We start from the raw sequence: 20,220 nt of genomic DNA on the forward strand, positions 1-20,220 counted from the left end.
CCATTACTTTGTTTGTTGCTCTTTAGCCCGGAAATCGAACCCTCCAACAGCGGATCGCGGCAAAAAAGAAATATCCATCTGTGATCCCAAAATCTTCTACAGACTGGCATCGGAATACGATTGGGAACTGTTCTTGGAAAAAGTGTCCCCGATAGACACTTATGATAAACTTGTTGAACTAGTACAAGCGTTTAAGAAAGTGGCTACTCGCGTGGTTGAAATCAGGCAGCGCAATAAAGAAATCTTGTGGATTACCTCCAAAATACTATCAGCTACAAAAGAAAAACATTTGCTCTGGGCCCAGTCGGAAAGGGCACCTGCTTCTATCCTGCTACGGTCAAAAATTAAGGTTGCGAGAAATAAAGTGAATGCAATGATTCGTCAGGCTAAACGAGTACATTTCCGTGACAAGTTTCAGAAAGCAGGCTCAGATACTAGAAAAACCTGGTCTTTGATTAATAAACTAAGAGTGTCAAAAGGCGTGGCAATGATGGAAAAGATTTCGTGTCGTATTTTGGCACTGATGAAGAAAACATAGCTAATGAATTCAACAAGTTTTTCTCGCAAGTTTCGGGTAGTGCGCAACAGCATCCCTTATTTTGTACTCTTAAGAACAGCACAGTCGAATCGGCACACCTACCTTTGCTAAGTCAGGATGATTTAAGTTCAATTATTTTCGGTCTTAAACGCAATAGATCTATGGGAATAGATGGCATTTCAGTAGATGATCTGCGAGCCTTGTTCGACATACTAAAAGGCGTGTTGCTATCGCGGTTCAACAGCATTATCTCAAGTGGCATGATCCCGGCGAACATGAAAGCGGCAATTATTACCCCAATTCATAAAGGTGGTGCACATAATAGGTATGAGAATTATAGTCCTATTTCAGGCTTGCCCTGTTTGACTGAAATATTAGAAAAAACATCTGCTGTTTACAATGACAAGTTTCTTAGATAAGCACAAAACCCTGTCACCGGGTCAGTATGGTTTCGTACAAGGTAAAGGGACGGAAATGCTTTTGGAGGACTTTTCTGACATGTTAAATCGTTCTTTTGAATGTAACCAAGTGGTGTGTGCACTGTTTCTGAATGTCAACAAGGCTTTTGACAGCGTTTGTAACACTGTGTTATTGTGTAAACTGTCCCGGTTAGGCTTCCGTGGAGTGTTTCTTTCGCTTTTGGAAAATTTTTTGCAGCAGTGAACGCAATACGTCTCGATTGGGCGGGCAAAGAGCGCTTCTTTGCTAATAAAAGCTGGCGATCCTCAAGGTTCGATAATTAGTCCCCTGTTATTCAGCATCAACGTGAACGACCTTGTAGACGCCGTGCCTGTAAGCCTGTATCAGTACGCTGACGATACTGTCCTCGCATCCCAGTCGCCGAACTACTCTGACTCCCTTTCTTCTCTTCAAGCTGCAGCAACTATTGCTATGGACTGGTTCTCGCACAACCTAATCAAAGTAAGCAGCTCTAAGACTCAACTTATATGCTTTCACAGCCCCATGAATAAAGGGGATTTAAACCAGCAGCTGCTCTTGCACGGATCTCATTGTTCTCAATGTCAATGTCTACCCCTGAGCTATAAAACTACGGTGAAACACCTAGGATTATACTTTGACAGTGCTCTTTCTTGGAATGACCACTTATCGCACGTTCGTAAAAAGCTCCCAACCGTCTCTTGTGTGCTTTACAACATTAGATACTGCATGCCGCTTTCAATACGCAAAGTTATTGTAAACGCTCTCGGTTATAGCGTACTGCCTTATGTCATAACGATCTATGGTCCCTGTGCAGTTCGTTGGAAGAACAGGATCAATTCTCTCCTACGATCTTTGTTAAAAAATATTGGCTATGATTTAGGCCTGCGCCCCAATTCTGATGTTTTTAAGGTATTTTCGCTACCTGATTTTGATCGCCTTTTGATGGAAACGATTCTCCTGAAACATTTTTGGTTTAGTGACTATAAGATTCCGTATGTTCCCACACGGTCTCTTTGACCGAAGGAAGCTTTTTGTATTGCCCGAAGGTTTACAAGATATGGAAAGCGAGTAAGAGATTTTTACGTTCCATTTTACTTCAATAGGTTGCCTCCAAGTGTTCGCCGGGCAAAAACTAAATACAAAATAAAAAAGATGCTGCGATACACTACTTAGTGAGTGTACGACGTTGTACACACATGCTTCACCACTTGTCAAATGAATCCTGTGAATTCACTGGTTACTGCAGTATTTGTTGCACTGATCTGAGTATTGTCATGCTATTTTGTTTTCCTTCCTCGCTCTTTATTCTGATGCGTTGTTATATGTAACTTGGGCTCTGTGTCTATTTTTATTTTGCCACTGTAGTAATTTGATGTTCCGTAATTTTTAATGTGCGTTCATGCCTGTGTGTATATCTGCATGGTTCCGCTGCCTGTCGGGCTCTGCCACTCAAACCCAATGAGGCTTTGGCAGACCGGATGTTTGTACTTTTTTAATACTTGGCGCAATAAAGTATTATTATTATTATTACTATTATTATTATTATTATTATTACTTACAGTGGGTGACTGTAACACAGCACAAGCCAAGTGGAGTTACCCCGGCAAAGCCTTAAGTAGCAAAGGAGCCAAGGTTTGGGACACTGGCTCTGAAGCTCCTCCTCGACCCCGAACGGCCAACCCGTTTCGGTAACAGCATCACGAAAGACAGCTGCCCCGAACTAACTTTCGCCCGCAACATCCCAGATGCGCGCTGGAAAAATCTCGGTATGAACATTGGTAGCGATCACTATGTTCTCAGCACTTATTTTACAGCCACACACATCAAGGGCCCACACCGCACATTCAAACACACCAACTGCGACGCTTTCCGGTACGTACGAGCTCAGCGTCCGCAAAGCTCCTTAGAAAACCTCGACACATGGACAGATACTCTGCTCCGCGACGCAGCCAACGCCACCTCCACAGTCACCCAGGAGGAGCGTGGCCCCATCCCAGATGCTAAACTCATGCATATGTGGGAGGCCCAGCGCAGCCTCCAAGCTCGTTGGCTTCGACGAAAGCACAACCGCTCTCTCAAGCTTCGCTTCGCTCACCTCGAACGAGAGATCGAAGCCTACACTACCAAACTTAGTCAGGAACAATGGCATCAGACTTGCGACCGGGGATGTCCGACAGTTGGGATGTAAGAACACATGGTTTCTGCTCAAGCACTTGCTTGAACCTACCCACGCCAAGTCTGCACCACACAAGAATCTCATACGTGTGATACTCGAGTTTCCAGGCACGAACCAGAAACTCCTCGTTACCTTGAAAGACAAATACATCAACAGCATCACCGACATTCCCACCCCCTTAAATTACAAAAGCTCCCAGAACCCAGACATGGACAGAGACATCATGGCGTCGGATGTCCGCGCCGCTCTCAACCACATCAAGACTACCGCGGCCACCGGCGATGACCGTATCACCAACAAAAGGCTACGCAACCTCGACGCTCAGTCGGTCGCACCACTGGCATGAAGCTCGCCTTCCAGACTCCTGTAAGCGTGCCAAGGTAATCCTCATACCCAAACCCGGCACACGACTCGATCTGGGCAACCTCCGGCCCATCTCGCTCAGGTCTTGCCTGGGGAAAGTTATGGAGCACGTAGTTCCAAACAGGCTCCACACAGACAAGGAGGATCTCCACCCCCCAACCATGTTTGGGTTCCGGGCTGGACTCTCTACCCAGGACATCATGTGGCAGATACAATACAACATACTCGACCCGGGTCCCATCCGGGCGACACGCACCATTCTCGGCCTCGACGTCAGTAAAGCGTTCGACAACGTGCCGCGTGCTTATATACTCACCAACCTCTCGCCGATGAATGTAGGCACTCTCACCTACAACTATATTGCCAACTTTCTCCAAACCGCACTGCTGAACTCCCCATTGGAGACCTCTGCAGTGACAAGTTCCTATGGGCATCCGGGGAACACAACAGGGAGCTGTTTTGTTCCAGTTCCTATTCAACATTACTATGCGAGACCTTCCCACACTTCTCGACACCATACCCGACATCAAGCACTCAGTATACGCCGACGATATCACCCTCTGGACAAACTCTGGCTCGGACGGGCAGGTACAAGATTCGCTTCAACAGACAATCGACACCGCCCACACTTACGTGCAGGCAAACGGTCTCGTTTGCTCGTTTACCAAATCTGAACTGTTAGTTATACGAGATAGACGTGTTTGCCGACCCGTCCCCGACCCTCAAGAGTCGATCACGCTCCGCATTGCCACCATACCCGTCGTACAGACCGTCCGCGTGTTAGGCATGCTGGTGCAGAGGCGTCGATTCTAGGAACGCTACAAAAGAGATGCTGGTAGAATTCGCAGCAAAGAATAACCTGAGAACAATGAACACCTTTTTCAAGAAGCGTAGCAACAGAAAGTGGACCCGGAAAGACCCTAATGGTGAAACAAGAAACGAAATTGATTTTATACTTTCTGCCGATCCCAGCATAGTGCAGGATGTAGAAGTGATAGGTAGGGTAAAGTGCAGTGATCATGGATTAGTGAGGGCTAGGATTCACCTCAATTTGAAGAAAGAGTAAAATTGGTCAAGAAGAAACAGATCAACCTAGAGGCAGTAAGGGTAAAAGCAGACAAATTCAGGCTGGTGCTTTCAAACAAGTATGCAGCCTTAGAACAGAGAGGTGAAGATGATATAGAGGCAATGAATGAAACCGTAACTAGGCTGGCTTCAGAGGCAGCAATTGAATTAGGAGGCAAGACCCCAAAGCCACCAGTAGGCAAGCCCTCCCAAGTAACAAAGGACCTGATGAAGAAACGACAAAGAATGAATGTGTCCAACTCAAGACATAAGATAGAATTTGCAGAGCTGTGAAAACTGATCAACAAGGCGAAAATAAGTGATATTTGAAGTTATAACGTGCGAAAGACTGAAGAAGCCGTAAGAAATGGACGATGCCTGAAATAAGTGAGAACTAAACTTGGCAAACCAAGATGTATGTACTGAAAGATAAGCAGGGTAATAGTAATATCATCAGAAAATAAGTTGGCAATTAAACGGAAGCGCTGACGTGGGGCCATTATCTAGGACATATCAGTGTCGGAACAGAGTTAAAGAACAGAACAAAGCAAGAACACAAACGAGAAAGTGACGTTAATAAGTTAATATTTTCAATTATTTGCTTGGATAATGTCATAGGTGGTGTAGGTAAGGTCCACCCTTACGGGTTACTAACGTGAACAGGCCGCATAGCGCTGCATATATATGTACCCTACAATAAAAAAAGTTTCTGTTACGCCTTCCCGGTGAATTCCGCTCATGTGCAAAGCCATGTACACGGCTATAAAGCTGAGTGCAAGGAGGCAGTCAGTCTCAGCTTGGCATTTACAACAAGAATTAAGAGCTCCCGTTCAGTGCTTAATGCAACGGGCAAACCGCGCACCTTTGAGATAGTAAAGATGAACAACGCGTGTCATGAGGGCGACATTTATTGCATAAATGAGCCGTTTGTATTCAGTGCATATAAATAAAGAAGCGATCAACACTCTGAAAATTGACGATGAAATATTGTGCCAGCTCAGAAGAGACACAAGCTCAGAAGTGTGTTGATGACGTCCACTGGAGGATCCCTTTTCGAATGAACGAGTCGAATCGTGCCAGCGAGTTCGACTAAGCGGCGTCGCCCTGAGAAATGCTGCCCTGTGTTCTTCTGTGTCAGGGTAGAACGACGCCCGTGCACCACTTGTGATCCCCAGGCAGCAGGACCCAGTCGACCACGTGGATGACGCCGTTGGAGGCTGGAATGTCAGCGCGGTACAGCGGAGAGTTGTTGGCCTCGTACAGCCTCCCTGGGAAACAGCGGGAGCTGGTTGAAGCGCGCTGCTCTTCGGCTCAACATAACGATCGTTGTACCGCTAGGGTACTAAATTATGGCCACGCCTGAGCCCCAAATAATAAGGGTGCTTTATGCCCTCCCTTAAGAAAGGGTGCATGCCGATATCGATAAAGGATCACATGCTTGATGCTTTCTGCGTTTTTTCTGCATTCATTGTTACACTAAAACATATACACACATTCCAACCAAAATACACGGGACATGAAAACACGGCACACACATGGGCACCCGAACAGACTAACAGAACCCTTACACAATAGTGAAAGCATGTAAGCGCCACTCAAATACAGGCATGTGTGTAAACGATTCGCCCAGGAACACAGCTGGACCTTTCACTTTCCGAACCTTTTCTTGGGCTCGTCAAACGCCAACTAGGAGACGCGCCTCAGCTTCGGGGCAAGTCGTGGTGGAGCCCCGGTGGAGCCGTCCTCCGTATCCTTCCACGATGGCGCTCGCGAGACAACACGCATGTCCAACCGGTCTGAACGACGCGCTACCCAACTATCGCCACAGTATACTACGCCATCATTCATTTAATAAAGCGAATGACTTTCTAGAAGCGTTCGGCGCTAACATTGACAATCACCGTCCATAGCATCCGCGCAATTTCTTCGGGCGCCCCATTTTATAAATATTTTGCAACAGAATAAATATTGTAATGCGTTCTCACGAAGCGGAGTCTGGCAAATAAGATCGCTCTTCGTCCCATTCGTCATGCAAACTGCGGTGCGCAACGCACTGCATGTAACGCAAAGGTCACGTGGACGCCACTTATTCCGGTTTATCCGTATAGAAATCGCTAAACCTAGCCAAAATCAAAAGTTCTCCCTCAACAAACGGTCGATTGACTAAAAAAGTGTACATGCTACCACGGCGAGCCCCAGTGCTCTAGCTGTGACCTTCAAACGTGTTGAAAGAAACTGCGGTTATTCCTTCGCGAACTTGCATAGGCCACAACTCCAGTGGCCGTGCGAGCTTCAAGCTGAGACGAGCCCCAATTAGCGACGACGGCTGACATGAGCTTCGATCGGCGACGCAAAGGGAGAAGCGACGCTGCCCATCCGCCAGGTGGCGACACTGCTGACAGTCGAATGCACCAGTTTGGGGTATGCATCGCCGACGTTGCAGCCACCGTGGCGCCCCTGCTCGTTTCGAGCGGCTTGTTGTTCCACACAACTTGGAAAAGCTCGGCGCATACGCCGCACGAGAAAGAAGGTCGACAGTTGAGGTGATTCTAGATGTGCAAGAAGAAGCACTGCAGTACGCAGAGGTCAGCACAAAGTGCGCAGGGTGCGGCACATCTGCAGCCGACGACCCTCAAGTGCACTTTGGACGCAGTGGAATTTTGTAATATTTTTAAATATATAAAGTAGCCTGAACAGTTTCAACAATGCTTCTCTGACCTTTAAAAAAGTAATAATTGGCCATGACGTTTCAACAATTAAAACTAATAGTTGTGTGACGGCGTTACTGCCTAATCATGTGCAGTTTAGATGGCGGAAGTTCGAAGAAGCCGCACGACAGCGGATCTTTATAGCGACTTCCCTGCTGCGTACAGATGAGTAATATTTCGCTCAGGTGTTGGCGGCAACATAGCCTCGCGTCTAGTATGGTACACTTACCAAGCTGAGAAACTGTTGCAGGGTTCCCTTAATGTTATGTCGCTCCGATGAATGTAAAATCATTCCGACACTACTGAAGGCGCATTGCCCAAATAGGATAATAGCATTAGCAATGAGAAAGTACACACGCTTGGCCGGCAACAGAGCAGCACGGCGAGGCGTAGCTCTTGCCGCGAGCGTGGTGTAAGAAAGCAGACTGCCGGAGGGAGTGCCTCGCTCAAAGTGGCGCGCCGTTCGGCTGTAGCGCGCGGCTCTCTGCTTCTGCGCAATTTATACTTTCTCGTGCGATATTTAGCGCGATCACCAAGATGATGAGTGGCAGCCGATTGCAAATGACTGCTTCTAGCAGGAGTCGGTCTGGGAGACCCGCGAAGCCAGCGTTCGGCGGCAAGTTTCGCTTTCTACCTGATTTCGTGTGCCGACTGGAATGTGGCAGAGATGTTGACAATATTATGTGTCTTATTTATGATGGTATAAAGCTGAAACTTGCGGCTGAGAGCTCGGTTGGGTGTGATGTTTTGCACACCATTTGTGTAACTTCCTAGAAACCTAAACTAAAAGACCACATTTTATCATATGCAACCACTTAGTTAAGTCTTCTTTTGCCTTTTCTCCCTTCCAAATGTACATTTGGTTAGGCGACACAAATAAAAGTTCATTTGGTTATGTCTAATTATCCATTCACTTTCATAATGGCGCTATAGTTCTGTAATTAGTGGAATGTAATAATAATTATTATACTGTTTTACTAGCACGTCAGTAGCTGATTTGTATTAGTGCTGCCAAACCTAAACCAATACTTCGTTCGCTACTTTTATTATGTTACACTATTTGTTGCAATTGTTTCTATTTTTACTTATACGCTGTACAGGAGGTCCCATTACACTCATCGGGACCTCCTATTCCCTTGCACTGCGTCTCGTCTATTGTTAATAGAACCTCGTTCAAAAAGGCAGCTTCCACTAACAGTAAGCATTATTTGTAGCCTACGTCGCCAATGAGCTAGAACATTGAAACTTTCGTATTTTGGTCATTCAACATACACATGAACGTTTCAATGTTCTATCTCATCGCCGACGTACGCTACAAACTAATGTTTACTGCTAGTGGAAACTGCATCTTTATAGCGAGTTACACGAATGCTCGGACAAAAACATGACACCCTGCCCCACATGAAAGTTTCACAAGAGGTCCTCATCAATACGGTCTATGGAAATTGAGTCTATGGCAATATGACGACATTGCGCACGGCACTACTGTGCAAAGCTCAATTGTCGAATATGTGCCGCGTTTGAAACCGGGACACACACGCATAACAATGCGCCAACTACCGCGAAGCCTTGCTCACGCAGCTTTCATTTGCACAATGTGCAATGGCCCAGGGCCGGTTGAGGGGGCACGTGTCCAAGTGCCTTGGCACAATGAACGCTCATGGAATCCATAAACCAATACGACATCATGGGATTCTGTGAACCCTCCCCCACAGAGGACTTGCGCCTCCCCATTTATTAATAAGAGACTTTCATTCATTCATTCGTTATGGACAACCGAAATGGAAACATTTTGCCCATTTCAGAATATTTTCCTTCCTGTATTATGTTAGGAGCATGCCATTATAAACACTTGCTGTTCAATAAAGAGATTAGGCAGAGCTTGAAAAGGGCGTACTTGCTGTAGCTTTTGTGCATGTGGGTCAGTAAACTTGGTTTTCACTAATTACGTGTTACGCCCTGACGTTTCCAAGCTTTACGAAATTTATAGTTGAAAGCACATTTTCTAGCTTTATTTTTATATACAGCGATGATTTATATTGTAATCATACTTTAGTCAAAATCAATGTCCTCAAAAAGAGGCAGTTTTTTTCATGTTAGAAAACACTCACTGTGCAACGTAATGCAGCTAGAAGCCGGCTGCGTGTGACTAAAAAAGACCGAAGTGACGACGCCACTTATGGAGTAAAATTTTCCATGTCTGGATTCCATCCTAGTGCATTCGTTATCTTTAAGAAATATTTTTAAGAAATGTCGCCGACGCGCACAGATGAGCGTTTCGTGCATTGCAGCAAATACGTTCAACACCCTTGAAAACAACGCCCTAAAGGATGCAATATATAACACATGTTTAAGGATTTCAACAATGTCATACACTGCTACAACTAACTTTTGGCGCCTAGCATATCAACTGCATTAGTAAAAACTCGGGAAAGGTGTGCGAGTCTAAATGTGAAACCAACACGATGAGTTAAATCGCCAATTACGCTGGACATCCGATTCAGATGGAGAGTGACGTCCGTATTGCTTCTATAATTGTTTAATACAATGCGCAACAATGTACGCCTTGGCGCGCGTAATACGCGCCTAACTATCATCCTCATCATAATAATCATCAATTATTCAACACTTGAGGACCCTTTCCGGACATAAGGGTGGATGTAAAGAAGAGGTACATTAAAACATTACTGCGTTACCTTGCGAAACGTGTCAACATTTCATACGACACAGAAGAACATACACATCATAACTAAGTATTACTTTAGGCTTTATTACGCTATTCAACTGTCGGTTTTATTAAACTCAGGCTAAAGGACAAAAGGAAAACGTTCTCGCGGGGCGGCAAATCCTGTTTCACACAAAAATAGTGGCACAGCGAGTACGCAAGAGGAAATATGGGATGCAGCTGGAATAGTACGAAAGCATCGTTGCCTCTACGCACTACTGCAGCCGTCTACGCTGACGCCAACACGGATGGGGAGGTCGTTGTGCATAGACTTGAGGTACTGGCCGTCTCGCAGGTCGTGGCTGTAGTAGATGCCATCCACGATGTGGTACGTGAGGAACTCTGCGGCAAGAAATTTACCACTCAGAGTCGCACTAGGAGACACACGAGGGGCCCACCTTTCAGGGCAGTGACGTTCCTCTGGTACAGCTTGAGTTCTTCCGGCGGCACCTTGGACAGGGCGTCGTTGCTGGGCAGGAACAGCGTGCGCTGGCCCCCTGCGCACAGAGCGAGCGTGAGCGGCGGCGGCGGGCATGCTGGGGACGGCTTACGTCGCAGCAGCTCGGAGACTCCCGTGCCCGTGGCGAGCGTTAGGAAGCCGTCGTACTTGGCGCAGTCCGACAGCGTGGCCAGCACATCCCGGTCGGCGGCGGGCGCCAGGGCCCCGCCTAGCACGTGCACCACGCCGCCCCGGGGCCCGGCCGCGTCGGCCGCCGCCACGCGGTGGCCGTTCACCGTCACCACCTGCGGCGTGTGGGGCACCGACTGTGTGCGGCACATATACACACCTGCCTCTGAGCCTAACGGCATCGCTGACAAGCCGCGACGCTTCCGTGTGCGAAACACAGGCTGCGTCCAGTCGGCAGACACTGCAGATCTCTCCTGCTTGCCTGCACGTTCCGGTCAACTCGAATTCTGACTCTCCCTGGTTTCCCTCTGCGCTTTCAGAACAGTGGCCAACTGCAGATATAGAGCCAATCAGCTTCAGTCATATAGGACTCGTTGCCCGACCTCCCCTGCTCTATCGGTATACAAACAAATCCGCGACCAGTGTGGCGGTTCAAACACTCTGTTTGAACCACAATGCCGGCGCTGCAGGTTTCGGGCCGAGCAAGTTTTGAGTACACACAGTACTCAAAATAGTACTTGAGGCTGGACGAATACGCGCTTCAGCAAATTTATGTATTACTTTACCGTCAGTACATCGCACAGGGAAGGAATTAACCTATTTGCGAGTTCGTAGTTTTCAGGTGTACCACCTTCTATTTCAACACCACCCGCCGCCGTGGGTGCTTAGCGGCTACGGTGTTGCGTTGTTAAGCACGAGGTCGTGAGATCACATCGCCGCGGCTGCATTTCAATGGGGGCGAAATGCGAGAGCGCCCTTGTCCCCTGCAATGATGATGAGTTAATGGCCTTGAAACTGGCCGGTGACCATTAGTCACCTAGCCTGTTTGATTTGACCAAGTATGCTATACGTGTTTTTATCCAGCATTTTTGTATACAACTCCTTAATCTTTTTTTCCCTTCAACATCTTTCTTATACCGCTAGCTATGACTATAAGAGATCCTGCCGCATCAATCTCTTCCCTGTTTTTTTTTCTCACCAATACTCTAAACGTGTCTTGCTTACCTCGACCGCTGGCCGACTGACACTTCCGTCCACTTTAAACTCAAGCGCTACTGGAAGGTGTGCGTTACTTACAGTTCTCCATAGGTGAATCCCTTCGAATTCCATTAGGATGTGCTGAGTAGTCTCCGGATTTTTGCTGCAGCATACACATGCCTCATCTAGTTCCAAATATTTGTCTGATATGTTTCTGTCCTAATGCAGCCGGCTCGAGCCTCAAATAGCAAGGTACTGTGTTATCATACAGGCTTCCCCTCCTAATTTCTTTCTTCGCATTCTTGCAAATAATTTTTTTGTTTTCATTCTCTGCATCCAATTCACTGTCTCTGTTTCTCTCACTTTCTTTCTTATTCCTCCTGGTTGTCTGTGTAGAGTTTCCATTACCTTTCATTTATATGCCAACTTTCTTGATCTCATCCTCCATTTTATATCCACGCTTTTGGAGTACAGATACTTTTGCACTTTAGCTGCTTCTTTATTTTGATCCATGTTCCTGAGTCTTTCTTCAACGCTAATTTTGCTCTGTGCTTCTGTGGCTTAAAAAGACGCGCAACCCATGTTAACCTGCACTGCTTCATTTGTAGCTTTACTGTGGGCTCCCTCACCCGCAGTGGTTGCTTAGTGGCTATGGTGTTGGGTTGCTAAGCACGACATCGCGGGATCGAATCCCGGCCACGGCGGCCGCATTTCGATGGGGGCGAACTGCGAAAACACCCAGGTACTTAGATTTAGGCGCACGTTATAGAACTCCACATAGTCCAAATTTCCGGAGTTCGCCACTACGTCGTGCCTCATAATCAGATCGTGATTTTGGCACGTAGGACCCCATGTTTTTAATTATTTTGTTTTTACCCGGGGCTCCCAAGGCCAACCGGCCTATTGATCTTTGGTTAACTTCCAACGCCAAGATATCCGATTTTAAACATATAATGACATTCGCAAACGTCAGTACTGGCATCGTCACTCCTTTCACATTCCACGCACCACCTCGTACTTATTGCAGCCCCTAAGTGCTCTGGGTTTCATTATTGCAGCACTCCACTGCCCCTTTATTTTCAGATTCTCTTGGTGCTTGAGTAACTCCTTCCTTCGTTTATCTATACGCCGAGGTAATTACATTGTTTGACTATGGGTATGATTTGCTGTTGAATTCACACCACATAATTACTCGTATCTTCATTAAAGATTAAAATCACCGATTCTTCTGCTAAACTTGAGGCCTACATTTGTCACTGCATTGCCACAGATATTCGCAAGTGTCTGTAAATCTCTTATTGCCCACTAGTAGCACTATGTCGTCCACATTCATCAGTCCAGGGAGCTTCAGCGGCACTATTTGTCCATTATGCATGTAGGATAAATCAAACCCTAATTCGCTGTTTTCCACTCATATTTCTACGGCTTTAACATAAAGCTTGAACAACAATAGAGACAGAGGACATCCTTGCTTCAGTGCTTGATCAATTTCCACCAATTCATTACCTTTTCGATCTTCGCATACAACTTGTACTCGGCTGTCTCTATATATCTCCCTCAGAAGCTCCAGGAAATCGCCCTCTATGCCTTCGTGCTTAAGAATATCCCATAACAATTCCCTGTCTACCTTGTCATAGGCTCCTTTAATATCTAGAAATGTTATCGATATTAATATCTAGAAATGCTATCGATAGAGGTTTATTCTGAGCTTTAATCTCTCAGGCTTCTCTGTTGCGGCTCGATCTCTTTGAGTCTGGATTACGCTTTCTTTCGTAATGAAGTTAACCCTAATAACGTCTGTAATGTACTTATAACGTCTGTAATGTACTTATAGCCGTTTGTGAATTTTTAGTTGTGGCTCCTAGTGCTCGTACATGATTTCGGAATCTTTGTGCGGCGCCTTTGTCTCTTTTGCGAATGTTATGCACCCAACGTTCACTCCCGCATTTAATTTTATCTTGCATGAGCTCACTCTCCACCCTTCTTTTTTCTCCTTCCGTCTAACGAGCACTTCCTGTTATCTCAACTTTTTGACTTCTCGATGATCTCTAGACGCCTGTTCACGCTCTTGTGAGCAGGCGTCATTTATGAGCATTTCCTTGTTCCACCACTTACGTGGTTTCCTTTTTCCAATACAACATTCCTTTTTTTTTGCCCGTGTCTGTCTTAGTTCCTTCTACATAACGTCTGTCAGTTCTTTATATTCCCAGACTGCTGTAGGAAAAAGCCTCAAGTTTATTCTCTATGCTTTTGGCGATCTCTGTTATTTCCTTATTCATTTTTAGGAATTCTGATGCCATTGGTGCCTGTTTTACATTACTATCTCTCTTTAATGTTAAACGTCTATGAGCGCGACCCAGACTATTTGTTCCATGTCCGTCTATTATCATTTGATCTAGTTGTTAGTATGCCATTTCTGAGACCAAATCGTAATCTATACATAACCGCCTCTAGCCGCACTGCCACGTTACTTGTCCATGACACTTATTCTCCCTGTTAACTGCTATAAGGTTCTCTTCGTCACACAGATCCAGCACTAGAGAACCGTTGTAATAAGTATATCCATCTAGATCATCCATATGCGCGTTCACATCTCCCACAAATTTCACCGGGTTTGATTTCTTGAACTCATTATTATCGGCTCTAATGCATTCAGTCAATTCCTTATTTTTATCTCCACAATCATTACATGTCCATATGTAAGCTAGTCCCAGCCACGTCTTTCTGCCTTGCCATGTGCTGCTAATCCATAAATTATCCTCACATGCCTATGTTACCCTTCATCACTTCAGACCTCGCCAAATTAGCTTGCCTCCACCTATCATTGGCCCAGTCATTCTGTTGCACCCTTCCCATACAAAACTGTCGATAACAGGCGGCTGCTCCAAGTCACTACTTATATTCAGCTTTGGTTGAATTTCGAGCCATTTTTCTTGCTTGCAATTTTTATGTAACACCCTGCAATTTTTATGTAACAAATTTTACCTTTTCTATTTTTATCCTTTGTGCATCTTTTCACACCTACTTGTGGTCCAATTCTCCCGTTTACTGGTGGGTCGCTACAGTAAATACCTTACCTTCCCGATTGCTTGGGGCCCGCCTAAGAAAGCTACAGCACGCGCCGCCAATCGACGTCCAACCGGTGTTGCTGTGCTTTCAATAAAATGTATCCCGTCGTGAAGCGCCTTCGCGGTCTGCTCAGTGCACTTCTCGGTTGATGTCAATGACCGTACAATTCATTGCCTTCATCATCATCATCATCATTATCATCAGCCTGGTTACGCCCACTGCAGGGCAAAGGCCTCTCCCATTTTTCTCTAACTACCCCGGTCATGTACTAATTGAGGCCATGTCGTCCCTGCAAACTTCTTAAACTCATCCGTCCACCTAACTTTCTGCCGCCCCCTGCTACGCTTCCTTTCCCTTGGAATCCATTCCGTAACCCTTAATGACCATCGGTTATCTTCCCTCCTCATTACATGTCCTGCCCATGCCCATTTGTTTTTCTTGATTTCAACTAAGATGTCATTAACGCGCCTTTGTTCCCTAACCCAATCTGCTCTTTTCTTATCCCTTAACGTTACACCCATCATTCTATTTAACATAGCCCGTTGCGTCATCCTCAATTTAAGTAGAAACCTTTTCGTAAGCCTCCAGGTTTCTGCCCCGTACGTGAATACTGGTAACGCACAGCTGTTATACACTTTTCTCCTGAGGGATAATGGTAACCTGCTGTTCATGATCTGAGAATACCTGCCAAAAGCACACCAGCCCATTCTTATTCTTCTGATTATTTCAGTCTCATAATCCGGATCTGCAGTCACTACCTGTCCTAAGTAGATGTATTCGTTTACCACTTCCAGTGCCTCGCTACCTATTGTAACCTGCTGTTCTCTTCCGAGAGTGTAAAACATTACTTTTGTTTTCTGCTATCCAGGTCTCTGAATACCACCTGTAAACACGCTGTGAATAGCATTGGAGAGATCGTATCTCCCTGCCTGACGCCTTTCTTTATTGGGATTTTGTTCCTTTCTTTATGGAGGATACGGTGGCTGTGGAGCCGCTATAGATCTATTTCAGTATTTTTACACATGGCTCGTCTACACCCTGATTCCGCAATGCCCCCATGACTGCTCAGGTTTCGACAGAATCAAACGCTTTCTCGTAATTAATGAAAGCTATATATAAGGGTTGGTTATATTCCGCACATTTTTTTACCGCCTGATTGATAGTGTGAATACGGTGTATTCTTGAGTAGCTTTTACGGAATCCTGCCTGGTCCTTTGGTTGACGGAAGTCTAAAGTATTCCTGATTCTATTTGCAATTACCTTAGTAAATACTTTGTAGGCAACGGACAGTCAGCTGATCGGTCTATAATTTTTTCAAGTCTTTGGCGTAACCTTTCTTATGGATTAGGAATATGTTAGCGTTCTTCCAAGATTCCGGTACGCTTGAAGTCATGAGGTATTGCGTATATAGGGTGGCCAGTTTTTCTATAACAATCTGCCCACCATCCTTCAACAAATCTGCTGTTACCTGATCCTCCCCAGCTGCCTTCCCCCTTTGCATAGCTCCCAATGCTTTCTTTACTTCTTCCGGCGTTACTTGAGGGATTTTAAATTCCTCTAGACTATTCTCTCTTCCATTATCGTCGTGGGTGCCACTGGTACTCTATAAATCTCTATAGAACTCCTCAGCCACTTGAACGATCTCATCCATATTAGTAATGATATAGCCAGTTTTGTCTCTTAACGCATACATCTGGTTCTTGCCTATTCCTAGATTCTTCTTTATTGCCTTTAGGCTTCCTCCGTTCCTGAGAGTATGTTCAATTCTATCCACATTATATTTCCTTATGTCGGCTGTCTTACGCTTGTTGATTAACTTTGAAGTTCTGTCAGTTCTATTCTAGCTGTAGGGTTAGAGGCTTTCATACATTGGCGTTTCTTGATCAGGTCTTTCGTCTCCTGCGATAGCTTACTGGCATCCTGTCTAACGGAGTTACCACCGACTTCTATTGTACACTCCTCCTTAATGATGCCCATAAGATTGTCGTTCATATCTTCAACACTAAGGTCCTCTTCCTGAGCTAAGGCCGAATACCTGTCCTGTAGCTTGATCTGGAATTCCTCTAGTTTCCCTCTTATCGCTAACTCATTGATCGGCTTCTTACGTGCCAGTTTCTTCCGTTCCCTCTTCAAGTCTAAGCTAATTCGAGTTCTTACCATCCTATGGTCAGTGCAGCGCACCTTGCCGAGCACGTCCACATCTTGTATGACGCCAGGGTTAGCGCAGAGTATAAAGTCTATTTCATTTCTAGTCTCGCTATTCTGGCTCCTCCACGTCCACTTTCGGCTATCCCGCTTGCGGAAGAACGTATTCATTATCCGCATATTATTCTGTTCTGCAAACTCTACTAATAATTCTCCCCTGCTATTCCTAGAGCCATTGCCATATTCCCGCTCTGACTTGTCTCCAGCCTGCTTCTTGCCTACCTCGGCATTGAAGTCGCCCATCAGTATAGTGTATTTTGTTTTGACTTTACACATCGCCGTGACGTTTGACGTATTTTGTTTGACTTTACACATCGCCAGTGACGGCTCGCCGCGACACTGGAAGATCCTCGGAACCATATATACCCATGATGTGGTTTAGTTAAGGTGGAAAATAAAATAATGCGGAACAACGTCCTTCGTCACACCCTGCAATAACTGTTAAACCCGTAAGCAATATGACTGTCACCCGTTACCTCGTCTGGCTTTCCCCTAATTGTACAGTACTTTTCGTGCAACATTGACAACTGGAAACAAGAGCCGCAAGGAGTTGAAAAATTAAGCGATCCGCTAAGGGAGAAAGCCAAGGCAAGAGCCAAACAGGAAGGGAAAGCGAAAATTACAAACTTAACCATTGTTTGTGAAAATATTTATCCATCAACATCTTTTCATTTAAATAGGAAGTAGAGGAAACGCCACCGGAAGTGGAGAATAATTCCGCGTGTTTTGAATGACGCTTCTACAGTTATCAGTTGAGCCGCCTGATGTAGCCACCTCTCTGCAGTGCTAATGTGGGTGTTCATCTAACCTTCCACGGTGGGCGCAGTATGTCTAGAACTGCATCGTCCTGCGCTCTACGTGGTTGTACGGGACTGCTGACCACGCATCATTACGCAACTTGCCAAATAACTCGAGTCGGTTTTGCCACTTGGTAGAGCAGTAAACGAGGTATCGAAAAGAACTGTGATTGTTCCACAAATATATATTTTTCTATAGTCCTTCCACAGCTAATTAAAAAACGGCTACTAGAAATCTTTATGGTACACTTTCGCTTGTTCACTTGTTCTTGGCAGTGTTCTTCCTTCGCTTCTTTCTTGCAGGAGTCCACTTTATGTGGTTCCTTGTTTGCCAAGCAAAAGAGAGGTATGTCTCACAGGTGTGCCTGTGAGATACACCTCATTTCAATTCTCTTTTGCAGGTTTACGGGTCTTTATGGTGAATGGGTGGGCATTACTCTCATTTGTGCTAGTAAAAGTACCTCCTCCTCCCCCTCATTTGCATGGAAAGTTACTTTGATTTGCCCCCCCCCCCAAAAAAAAAATAAAATCCTAGGTACGTGCCTGCTCTACATAGATATAGGCGCTGTAGAGAATTTCCTGTTGAGGTGATCACATTTCCATTGCTTTATGACAACGTAAAGAAATTAACCGTACGAAAGCAGGAACATAAAAGAAAATTAGTAAGACAGCGTATTGTACCTGCGTTCGTAGAGAGTTACAGCTGAGCGGATTTACTGGCCAGCGGTACAAGCGGAGACGTCAGCTAACGGCGCACGAAAGGGTTCTCACCGATACCTCGCTCGGTCGCGCGGAGCCGATCTACAAGTGACGACATCTCCTCTCTGCTCCTCCTATGCTCCTTCTCGCGGCTCCGGGTACAGCTAGCAGACGCTCCCAACGTTCGCCCTCCTGAAGGACTTGGTTGTTGCGTTTATGACAGGAGAGGTTCGTTAATGATTTGCTCCAGTAACAGCCGGTATCTACGTTGCACTGCTTTATCGAAACTCCTTCCACTGCGATCACATCGACTGCGGTGTCAAAGCGAGCTAACGGAGTCTTTTTTTTTTCTCGAACGGTGCCTTTTGATCAGATTGAACTTCAACGCCCACAAGAGAAATTGGAACAACATACGCTAGGTATGTGGATATTTACCGTTTACTTGTTTAAAACACAGGCGTGGGGTCTAGGCTTTATACAAACCGATGCTGGTGTAATACTTCCATTTTCTGTCAAAGCCCGTTTTCTCGTACTACGAAAAGGCTTGGTAATGCATCGGGCCTTAATTTCTTGATGCTGTAATCCCGAAGGATATGACTTTCAAATTTGTCGTCGGTGAAGTGATCCTAAGATGAATAAGCTAAGATTTGATATGGCAGAACTTTTTGATAAATGATACAAGCACGGAAGAAAATACACGCCGCGACATTTCACAAATAATTTCGAAAATAAGAACTATTGATATGTCAGCCCACCGTGTGCGTGGCCATAAGAACTTCATCAACGTCGAACGTTGAAAATGGTCTGGGTCATTGCGCGTCCCTTCGTTAGAGGTTTCTTTTACCCGACCTACCCGCGTTAAAAATGTTTCAACCAGCTTAGAGTTGCACGACATTTTCGAACCCAATATATTTTCGGCTGTGTTTAGCAGATATCTGCTTTCTGATTTATTATGCGTGCAGATATGGCGCACACAAGATATAACTGCCGTTACTGTGCCTAGGCACAGTAACTGCCGACTTTGGTAACAACCCCGCAAATACAAATACATGCACCAATGCGCGGGACATGAAAGCTAGGCCTGCACGGCGACTAGCATGAACAGCGGGGTCACAAACGGTGACAACCGCCGTTTTCGTCTTGAGTTCGTCAGCGGAGTCCAGCTTAAAAAAAATACGTCTAGCCATGCGCGTCACTTCACTATGCTATACGCGTCACTGAGCGGCTGGTCGAACTTACACATGAAGCGCAACTTTCGTGTCTAAGCCTGGCGTTTCAACTACAACGAAACGAGTGCCCCAAGCAATGTGCGCAACATCATAATGTATCCGGCCGAACCAGCAGCGTTAACGGCGAGGCTCAGAGAACGTGTAGCACGGCTTTGGTGAGTGAACGTTTACAACTACAACCGTGCCGAACGTTATTTAGCGCGAAGAAAGGCTGCAGACGCTCGCGCTTCTCCCCAAATCGTCCGAAAAAACACCACAGACCTCTGATGAACAGCCACTTTCCTCACAAAGGCGCGGATGCGGCGCATTTTCAAAGTTTGCCCTCTCTGCAGCCAAATCTTTCGGCGAGCCGCATTGCTTGTTGCGGATGGAATAACGAATATCTTCTCCCCTAGCCTCCTCGGTTGTTGCACCCATAAGCACAACATAGCCTAGGTAACGCCGCACTATATACGTAAACGGCACTAGCGAAACGCTTCCCGCCAGAACTCCGCCGCCCGAAACTAACCGAAGCGATGGCCGGGAAATGGCGCCGGCATCTGCGACGGACCAAGAAAGCGCGCGCAAGCACGTGGCCACGCCGCGTGTGGAAAACTTTG

General features: G+C 45.9%; 1 protein-coding gene across 1 annotated transcript in view; it reads right to left on the reverse strand.

Moving 5' to 3' along the window:
* Positions 1-5,488: 5,488 nt before the first annotated feature.
* LOC142565831 (periostin-like) overlaps positions 5,489-20,220 on the reverse strand; it is a 41,703-nt gene continuing 26,971 nt past the window's right edge. The window contains exons 3-6 of the mRNA XM_075676377.1: positions 10,568-10,760; positions 10,415-10,513; positions 10,233-10,358; positions 5,489-5,851 (exon numbers count right to left, since the gene is read on the reverse strand). Of these exons, the coding sequence (XP_075532492.1) occupies positions 5,718-5,851; positions 10,233-10,358; positions 10,415-10,513; positions 10,568-10,760 (552 nt within the window). The 3' untranslated portion in view covers positions 5,489-5,717. The remainder of the gene's footprint in view (positions 5,852-10,232; positions 10,359-10,414; positions 10,514-10,567; positions 10,761-20,220) is intronic.

Source organism: Dermacentor variabilis, unplaced genomic scaffold (assembly GCF_050947875.1).
Source record: "Dermacentor variabilis isolate Ectoservices unplaced genomic scaffold, ASM5094787v1 scaffold_12, whole genome shotgun sequence".
Classification (NCBI taxonomy): domain Eukaryota; kingdom Metazoa; phylum Arthropoda; class Arachnida; order Ixodida; family Ixodidae; genus Dermacentor; species Dermacentor variabilis.